At 36.1% G+C, this 10,599-nt stretch overlaps 1 protein-coding gene across 1 annotated transcript; it reads left to right on the top strand.

The window, feature by feature from the left end:
* Positions 1-3,324: 3,324 nt before the first annotated feature.
* LOC122083170 (probable LRR receptor-like serine/threonine-protein kinase At5g59680) lies at positions 3,325-8,941 on the top strand. The gene is made up of 9 exons (XM_042650879.1): positions 3,325-3,471; positions 3,569-4,109; positions 5,376-5,842; positions 5,968-6,106; positions 6,238-6,309; positions 6,403-6,471; positions 7,023-7,094; positions 7,213-7,284; positions 8,672-8,941. The coding sequence occupies exons 1-9, from the start codon at positions 3,396-3,398 to the stop codon at positions 8,676-8,678; spliced, it is 1,515 nt and encodes a 504-aa protein (XP_042506813.1). The 5' UTR covers positions 3,325-3,395; the 3' UTR covers positions 8,679-8,941.
* The last annotated feature ends 1,658 nt before the right edge of the window (positions 8,942-10,599 follow it).

Here is a 10,599-nt window from a genome sequence, read left to right as displayed (position 1 = left end):
GTACACAACTAAGGGTCAATTTGGAACTAAAATTGAAACCGTCATGCTAAAACCAAGTACTGGCGATCGTCCCATAAATAAATATATTTAGATATGAATTTGGTACCAAATATTAAATGGGACAGGTGGTTTTGAGATGGGACTCTCAATAGTATCAATATCAAAATACGGTTAGGTAGCTAATGGAACCGGAACCACCTACACCATTTCAAAGGGTATATTTCATGTTCTTGTGTTCAATTTTTATAATTGTAGTTTGATGTACTTGAGTGGTATTTTATCTTATGGAGGTTTCCAAAAATGGTCATTTACTTTTATTTCTATAAACTTGTTTAGTGATGACAATAAAACCATATATGGACATTTTTATTTATTTTTTTCATTATTAATTCTGAATTATCATTTTGAGAAGTTCAGATGTGATCTTAGAGAGTTTGAAGAAGTAAAACCATGAAAGTCATCATGGTTTCGTGGTCTAAGTACTTTCTAAAGTTACGATACTTTTGATTTCATAATGGTGAAAAATTCCACAACAATAATAATGGAACCATCTCATTAGCAACTAACAAAATTTTTTCTTTTCTACATTGCTTAGAATCATTTAGGAATCAGCACTATTCCGTTCCGTTAAGAATCAGAACTAAAACCAGGTTTAATCCCGTTAACTGAGAATCGTCCCAAAACTGGAGATGAGAGATTCATGAAGTCGTGAAGAAACATTGGGAGGGAAAAAACATGTCATCCATTAAAAAAATCATGAAAAATCTATGGAAAATAAAATAATGATACTCTCCACTCTCGCCACACTTCCTGTACTTATTTTTTATTTGTTAAGAAGAGAATACTGTGATTTGGAGCTGCTGGTCATGGCTGCCAATGTTGTTGATTTCGTCTAAAGGTGTTTCAAGAACACTGTCAAAGCTTGACATATTGGAGAAAACTAAATTTGTGATATGACTAAATGCTAAAAAAGGTGCCACTCAGATTCTTATGTGTTGGATTATACGTTGGGCCGAATAAGAGTATTGAATTGATAAATTGACTAGCAGCAGAATTATCCCTTGAACTGCAGTGCGTGAAATAGTTTGCTAAACGCTTTAGTTCGAGACAACATAAATGATGGAGACCTGGAGAGATGTTGGAAGTCAGGTGGTGAAGAAAAAGAGAAAAATAATTGTACGATCTCCTCCACTTTTTTTTCACTAAAGATTCAGAAAATTTAATCAAAAGAATCAAGCCATTACACAAAAACCCAGCCAAGCATTCTACACCTTCGGCATTGCCATCAGCAGAGAACACTCAGACTCAAAAATTGAAACTAAATCGCTAACCTTGACAAATTTATATCCACCTCTTGGAGGTCACTTTTTACTAATTTAAAGACCAGAGAAGGAGATCTCATTCTTTCTTCATAGCGCCTGCCATTCCTCTACTTAAGATGGAGAGAGAAATTGTCAAAATCTACTAATCTCTAAGCCAACTTAAGTGCCCTTTTTTTTCTTATCTTTATATAAAATTACTTTCTTTTAAAGATGTTAAATCTAAAGTGAGGTTACATAGCTGAAGCCAAGTAACCAAGCGGGTATTTCAACATACTAAGTCCAATGGATCCAAACTCGAACAAGAATCACGTAATTCAACGAGATGATATCTAATGATCCAAACTCGAATAAGAATGTGGTGACACACTATAACAAAGCATCTCCAATGATTCCAGTGTATTCTTCTCTATTTGGGTATATAAGCTAATTGGTGTCTAAAAGGATAAGAATATGTTCCTCCCATATTCCTTTTATAGTAACGAATCGAGGTATGCAAAGACATGTTTCGTTATGAGATTGTTTTCTTGCCACCAGGATTGATCGTGAAGACTTGTAAATATATTTTGTGAAGTATTGTGAGTATAGGTTGGACTTTCTTATCTTGAGTTGTAGTGGTAATTTATCATTTCTTCAATTCAGTTAATGACATTAATATCCCCTAAGGTTTAATGAGACTGGATGATATTCATTTACGAGACAATTCTGGTATGTACTATAAGAATATTTTATAGGATTGATATGGCGGATCAACGAACAAAAATAATAATACAATCATGAATCTAACTAACAAATACTTAGATCCATATAGTACTGAAAAGATTCTATAAGCTTTGGTTTTTCCCTCTTGTACATTCTTCTTTCTTGAGTTTTCTCTCCTTGTTAGTCTTATCTACTCCCCTCTTTATGTAAATTGTCAATTAATTGCAACTAATGGATGTTACTTCTTTTATATAGATAAGAAGCAGGGACTATAACCCTGAAATAGAATATTAGTGGGACCCTTCCATAATATAACCCAATTGCAAAGAGGCCCACTGGTCTTTACACTTTAAGGCAGTTAATCGAAAACTTGAATTCCCATTAGGGGATCACTCCTGAACTGGTCTTTGTCCAACCCAACTTGACGATCAGCACCCAACTACTAATCCAACCCCACACAATGATTAATACTAGCTCATATAGAGAAAAAACATTACATGTACACATATATGGTATTTGGAATCCACTTTTTGTCTCTGTATTTAAAAGATTCTAACTATTAAGTGTTTGTGCGTATGAGAATGTTCTCTACATGAATCGATTTTAGGTTTAACGATGTTAATTTAGAGAGCGGACAAGATTCTTGTACAAGAACACGACTGATCTACACAGATAGAATCCACCCAAGGAAAAAACGTATCCACTGGTATATTCAGTGTGTGGATCAAATCATACGAGAATGGTTACGAAAACCTGATCGACAAACTAACTTAAATCAAAATGACTATTTTAACCCCAATATCTGTCTACGTGTAAACACTATCGTCGACCCTCGAAGATTTGCAATTCAACGGCAACCCGGAATGATTCCCTCTCCTCCACCGGTGACTTTCCTGTTGTTTTTTTATGAAGACGCCTGACTTTCGTCAAAAGCCATACTAATGGTCTAGGGCCCTAAGATCTAAGGTTTCTTTATACCTAAAAGAAATTAAAGAAATTTAAGCTTCAGCAAATAGGCAACTCATAACTCGCATCGCCGACCTTTAACTTGGACAAGATGTGAGATGGGGTTAGACTTTAGAGGGTACAGCAAGGATCTAAATTCGCCATCCTGACTTCAAGGAGAATTGCTTAGTCCACTTATGGTGTTTTTGACCTGGTCAAATAAAAGATACTCTATCTTTCATTAATTTCTATCTTTAAGCATGGCCCTCCACTTGTCATTCCTATGAAACCCAAGACTACCCTCCAATAATATTCTTCTCCTCTCAATTCTCTATCTTTCTCTCTCTCTGATCTTAAAAAAACAAAACTCAATCAATGTTTCATGTTTTCTTCTCTCTTTAACCTCTAATCTTTCCTCCCTTCAGAGCAATGTCTCTGTCTATCTTTCTCTTATGGCTTGTCAGCATTCCTCTATGCCACATCCATGCCCTTCCAGCTCCAAGAGGTACCCATAATAATAATAATAATAATAATCAAACCCATTGATTTCCTTCTTTTCTCTCTCTTTATTGATGCTTTTTTTATATGAAAACATTGTATAGGTTTCCTCCTAAACTGTGGCTCATCAAAAGAAATCAATGTGGGAAGTCTCAGATGGATCACCGACGAAGGTTTTATTACCGGCGGTCACAAAACTACCGTTGACACACCGGGTTTGCTGCTGGTTTTATCTACCTTGAGGTTCTTTCCTGACAAAAATGTTAGGAAGAATTGCTATGTGATTCCTGTGATCAAAGGAGCAAAGTATATGGTTCGAACGACGTATTATTACGGCGGTTTCGATGGAGGAAATGAACCACCTGTGTTTGATCAGATCATTGAAGGGATGAAATGGAGCACTGTTAATACCACAGAAGATTATGCACAAGGTCTCAGCTCTTATTATGAGATCATTGTGGCTGCTCATGGTAAGACATTGAGCATTTGTCTTGCTAGGAACAATGACACAGTGTCAAGCCCATTTATCTCCACCCTTGAATTGGAGAACCTTGAGGATTCTATGTATAACTCCACAGATTTTGTCAACTATGCTCTTAGTACTGTTGCTCGTAGTTCCTTTGGATACACTGGAGGCATGATTAGGTACGTAATTCATTGTCTCTGTCTCTCTCTTTAAACTTAGGTCTAGATTGAATATGATTGAAATTTGGAGTCCAATTATGCGAAAATCGCGTCAATTGGAGGATCATAAAGAAAGATTCCATTTTGATGACTGATATTGGTTGATACGGAATTCGATGAAATAAACCAGATCCTCAAGTCTAAATCAATCATGATTGAAAATATGCATGTTGCATAGTTGGAAAACTAGCCCGTTTCCCTTACTTAAGGGTTTTCGATAGGGATCGACCAGGATGGGGTTTACAAAACATTCATAAGCAGAGGGGCGGCGGAGGCAGACCTTATACGACTCTTTCATAAGGGCCGCATCACAAACTAACAGAGAGGATGGAGAATCCGGGATCTCGATCCATGAAGAGTCAAGAAAGACGTCCGGAATCTGATCACCTAGGTGGTGACTAACCCAGGCATTTGAAGTTGACTCCCACTTAAACGAGCAACCAAGAAGCCCTATGCTAAAGACTCGGGATAGAAAGATTCTATACAAACACGGATTTTACCGTTCTTCTTAGTTACTGGGACTATGTTCGCCAACTAGTCTGGGTGTTGTTCTTCACGGATGAAGCCTACGTCCTTCAGCTTCTGGACTTCCTTCTCGATCTTCTCCACGATCGCCGGGTGAAACTTCCTTTGGGGTTGCTTCACTGGCTTAGTGCCTCTCTTTTCAATGATATGAAACTAAAGACCCCCCTTAATGTAAAGGCTGCTGATCCCAGATGTGCTATTCAATCTTGCAGCCGACGATTGTTAAAGAAAAAAAAAACCCTGATGACTCCGCCTGATCAAACGTAGTTGTTAGGGCAAGTCATGTTATTTACTTTTTAAAAACAATAAATATGTATAAATTAATAAAAGTTAAAGTTAAAATAGAAAAAAAAATTAAGAGATCACATATAATTGAATTTTGAGCTTATACAATTGCAAACATGTTCAATATTAAAAAAGAACTACCAAAATAGTGAACCAATTTTTTTATATAGTATTTTAAAAAATGATTAAACTCGTCAGTTTACAGTGACTCGGATAAAAAGACAATCTTATTTAACAGGGATGATTCACGATCAAGTCTTGTCAATTTTCACTTTGATCGAGTCAACATGACTTTTGATTATGTTTTTTAAAATTTTGACATGACTTGGGTGACTTAGCCGAATCAAATTTTGATTTTCCAACAATGGTATGTTATGATTTTGATATTAGAGAATGAATGTGTAAATTTGGAAATAGCTTTCCAGATGATCTATACAACCGGTACTGGCAAGAATTCACAGACGAATCAAACCCAATTGTGTTGTGTCACTCCAATGTAACTTCATCTGATTTCTGGAACATTCCACCAACAAAGGCCTTTTGGTCTGCAATCACAACGAGCAGAGGAAAGACACTCAAAGTGCAATGGCCAAACGTGTCCCTACCCAAGACCAACTACTACATTGCCTTTTACTTCCAAGATAGCAGAACCCCAAGTCCCTTCAGTTGGAGAATCTTCAATGTTTCTATAAATGGCAAGAAATTCTACACTGACCTTAATGTAACGGCGGCCGGCGTCTCCGTTTTTGCCTCCGATTGGCCTCTCTTGGGGCTCACAGAGATCACCATGACTCCCCAACTTGGCATGCCGGTCGGACCCATTATTAACGCCGGCGAGATCTTCCAACTAATACCTCTTGGTGGAAGGACAGTCCGTAGAGATGGTACTTACTAAGTTTTAACTTCAACCCTCCTTTAATTTCTCTCTTTAATAGTGATTAGTCTGTCTTGTTATGCATTTTTTTGCTAATAAATGATTTTTTGGGTGGGGGGGTGTTGGGGGATATAGTGATGGCAATGGATGAAGTGGCAAGAAATATGAACAACCCACCTCCTGATTGGTATGGAGATCCATGTTTGCCTTCAGAAAACTCATGGACTGGAGTCACATGTCATACTAATGAAAAATTAGCCCGGGTCCTCAAGCTGTGGGTTATCTATGTATTCTAAAACCCGATTCTTCTTTATTTTCCTCAGAATGTATTCTAAGTTTAAAATCTGTTTTTCGTAATAGATTTATTATTGATGATAGTGATGATTGATTGATTGATTGATTTAGGAACCTCACAGATGCTGGCTTGTCTGGAACGCTGTCCCCAAGCCTAGGGAACTTAACTCGGCTGACCCACATGTAAGCAAGAGATGAATCCTATTCTGTTAGATATAAATTATCTAATCTTCACATTTAGTCTGAAACTTGGTTGTTTTGATATTATAATTACAGTTGGCTGGGAGGAAACAAATTCACTGGTCAAATTCCAGATTTGAGCCCACTGAATGAGTTGGTTTCTTTGTAAGTCTCCTCACTCATCACAGGTCTTGAAGCTAAGGGAGTAATTAATTACCAAGCTTTGGTCAAATTTAGTTTGTCACTAAATCAATTTTTTTTTTCATAAATGAGTGGTCCATGTGAAAGATGACCCATTGGGATGCATTCTTAGTAGTTAGATTTCAACCGGAAACAAGCATAAGAAATGCTTCAAAAGTGAGACCTAAAACTAGCTAGATTCCACTAATATACAATGGCAATATTTCTGTAATTTTGTGAAAATTTAAGGACCAAGCTTCTCTTAGTCCATGGTGAAGAGAGAATTTCTTCACTTACGAGATTTGACCCTCTTATTAGATTAGATAAGAGTATTTCAGACATTGTATAATAGGAGGTGGGGCTTCTACAAATCATAATGTTAGAACACCAAATTTAAAGTCCTTATTAACTTCTTTTTTTTGGTTCAAAAAACCCCACTATGTTTTATGTTTTTCAATTTAAGGTGGCCTGCAGTTTTGATATGTGTCTCAATCATCTTAATTTTCTCCTTTTATTTATGATTGAATTAATTGAAGACGTCTGGACAACAACCAGCTGGAAGGGAGGATACCTAAATCATTGGGGGAACTTGACAGCCTTCAGGAGCTGTAAGTTTCATTCACAATTGTGATATTGTGTGTATGTATATATGTATATTGAATCTTCATATCATTTAATTACTAGCTTGCTAAATAATTATCTAATTTTTTTTTTAATCATTCATAGATTTCTACAAAACAACAACCTCAAGGGTCAGGTTCCTAATGCCCTAAAAACGAAAAGTGGAATCAATATTCAGTGAGTCAACCCTCTTACTCTTGCTGCTGATTATTTCCTTATTTCTGCGCCTTAGAGAGAAGATGAGTCTTGATGATTTGTAAATCCCACCCAACCTAGGATATCTCTAAATTAGGAAGCTAGTTCAAGTTGATTTTTCCCTTTTTTTGCAGAACCTAGAAGGAGTTTGATTATTTTTTTAATTTTTTTTTTTTTTTGAATTTGAGGAGAGAGAGATGGCTTTTGTGTGTCTCTCTCACATCAAATTCAATTTTTTTTGAATTTTTTTCTTATCTTTTCAATTCATTGCTTGACAACTAAACTAAACCTAAGGGGGTGGCCTACGATACGACAAACCAAAAAATAGAAACATGTTTAGCTAGGAAATAAACTTCCCTTTTATAGCTAGGAAGAAAATGAAACAAACACAGAAAAAACAGAAGATTAGAGACCTAACAATTGGATTTATACATCCCCTAAAAAAATGAATTAGGTATATACTTTGAAATAGACATAGATAGTCTCCGCAAAAGATGTGAGACCCACATTTTGTTGACACCCAATACTTTGGTTTTCAAGTTTATTGCAAAGTGATTACAACAAGAAAAAAAAAAAGTACAGCCATTTTATTTTGGAAGTCACTGTCTAATGGATGAAACAATGAAATAGGGAATTCCATTATCAATCTGATAGCCCAAAATATTTTCCATTTTTTCTACCCAACCATACATCTAGAAAAAGAATTTTTATTTCTTTTCTTTTCTTCTCTTTCCAAGATATTTTCTTCTTCTTTTTTGTTTTTTTTTTTTTTTTTATTAGTTGAACATGTAAACAAAGCCTTAGATTCGTGATAACTTATTAATGCAGTTTATATACATTTGAGTCCCAATAATAAAGAGACTGTTTGAGTACATCACTAGTTGTTTCTAAACACATCTTTATTTCCTTGCATGTCAAATGGGGTTGAAATTTTGTGTGAATTTGTAGATCTCAAGGTCTCCCTACTTGCTTTGAACCAAGTTGGATTTGACTAAGTGGCAAAACGATGTGTTGAAAGATTCAATATTATGGAAGGATGCATGTCAATACATTGAGGGGTATATGATTGGATCAGAATTCACCTTTAGACCAATCCTATTCCAAGATACCCAACAGTTAGGATCGCACCGCATCCTTCCACATTGCAAACTAGGGGTGCCCATCTAAATAACCTGTCCAAATGTGCTAGTGAAAAAAAAAAAACACCGACTCTTTCCTTTTCTTAATGAATGTTCTTGGTGCTTTAGGCTTTCTCCTGGAAATGTCCTGGCTGAATCGGCTTGAAAACCAAACAAGAGGGGTTTAGGAGTTACAAGAATTTGCCAAACAGGTGAAGAAGGCGATTTTAAGTCTTCTTTAAATTTTGCAGGTTATAAATCTTAATGTGGAGACAAAGGCAAGTTTGAATGTGCAAAGCCATTTGAGAGGGAGAGAAAAAAATGCAGAAGTCAAAGAGAGAGAAAGGGGGTTGCAAAGAGAGAGAAATAGAGGGAGCCCAATTTTCTTTGTGATTGATCTGGGGTGGGTCTTCAAATTATAGTGATCAGTTTCATCTCAATGTCTCCTTTTGTATTATATAACACTTGACTCCGTACATCCATCTTATACATGAATATATGAGATTGATATAACAAAAAAATATACAACTTGTTTCGATTATTACCTAAGCCTTTTTTTTTTTCTTCCAAACACCAAGCAAACATAATTATATTTCTTTTGTGCATGGAGCAGACAATGTTTCACCTTCTTCTACAATTCACTTGCCTCTTTTTTTTGCTTTTCAAGCCTTCTAGCAAAGGAAAACAAGGAAAAAATAGATATTTTTCTTCTAGGAAGAGCTTTAAAGATTTTTCTTGAGTGAGATGTGAAATTTTTATTTTTTCGGGAGATCTATATATATATATATATATATATGTGTGTGTGTGTGTATTATGTAATTTAACAGTTTGGTTAACAAATCAATGAATCTCATGTTGTTTGTTATAAAGAGAATCACATTTATGCAAACCTAGCTAAATCTTTGGTTTTCTATGTAGAGTGTCTTAGAGACTTAGGAAGAGCTCATCCTCAAAAGCTAGCCATTAAGGAGAGGGTGTTCAAGTACTTATAAGTCTCCACATCGGGCTACTCATTTTCGATGTCAGCTTATTGCTTTCGCATGAAACCCCAATAGAGTAGTAGACAATATGTCTAAAGGCTGAAGATATATGTGGTTAGCTCACATAGAGCAAAATCTACAGGTAAAACAAAACAAAAAGTTACCCAAATTAAGGATTTTATATATTAGACTGTCTAATTAATACCTTTGTAAGTGTAATTAGAACTTGACACATCATTTTAGTTGCCCCTTAATATTCAAAATTAAATTGAAAGTGACTTATCAATATGTCATTATCAAAAGCACTCATTCTATCGATCCTTGAATTCACTCACCAAGTGAGAGTGCGCTTGATCCTTGAATTTAAACATTTTAGAGCATGGTTTAAACAAAACTACAGTCCATGGGTTAGGAAGTATGCAAGAAATAAAATGAAATTTGGATTTTGTTGGACAACTCCAAACTTGAAAATGTTGTTGGACCAAACATTGAGGGTACTTCCGTTGGGCACCATCATTTATTTTCCAAGTCAACAATACCTTGCCTATCAATATGTGCATCCATGTATACATATACGCTTTGCCCTAAGTTGCTCTTAACTTCAGACTAAAATTTAAGGAAGAAAGAATGTTATCCTCTAACGTGTACTTGTGGCAAGACACAGTGGTTGTTAAAAGACTTCACCGTCCTGAGCTAAAGATGCTTTATTCCCCGCACATCCTTCCATAGGCTAAGCCCCCTGGCTTGTACTTGCGTGTTTTCACTTTAACATTCGTTCTACCTTTCACTCTTGCTCTGCATTTTGGTCACTCTTGGACATTATTGGGCCACAACAGTGATAGCACCTAAAGGGAAAAGATTTAAATGGAAAGGATTTGCCCCAATATGATTGGCCCATAACACATAACCATTAACTTGCACAGGGGGAAAAGAATGCTCCCTAGTCTTGCGGCTTTTATGCCTAGATAGTTAGGGTGGTGAAATGATGCCCCCACCCCTACAAAATCCAAATAAGCACCTCTTGTTTATGCCCATGTGGCCCGTTTATTGGCCCCCATGCTAGCACAAGGGCCGGGTGACCCTACAATGTTACCTTGATTTTATAGGAGAGATCGACAACACAATTCTGAGGGTTTCCTCTCTCATCTCATCAGTTTAACTATCGACAACACAATTCTGAGGGTTTCCTCTCTCATCTC

This window comes from Macadamia integrifolia, chromosome 7 (genome assembly GCF_013358625.1).
Source record: "Macadamia integrifolia cultivar HAES 741 chromosome 7, SCU_Mint_v3, whole genome shotgun sequence".
NCBI lineage: Eukaryota > Viridiplantae > Streptophyta > Magnoliopsida > Proteales > Proteaceae > Macadamia > Macadamia integrifolia.
Note: the sequence above shows the minus strand (reverse complement) of the source record. Positions and strands in the feature narration are given on the sequence as shown.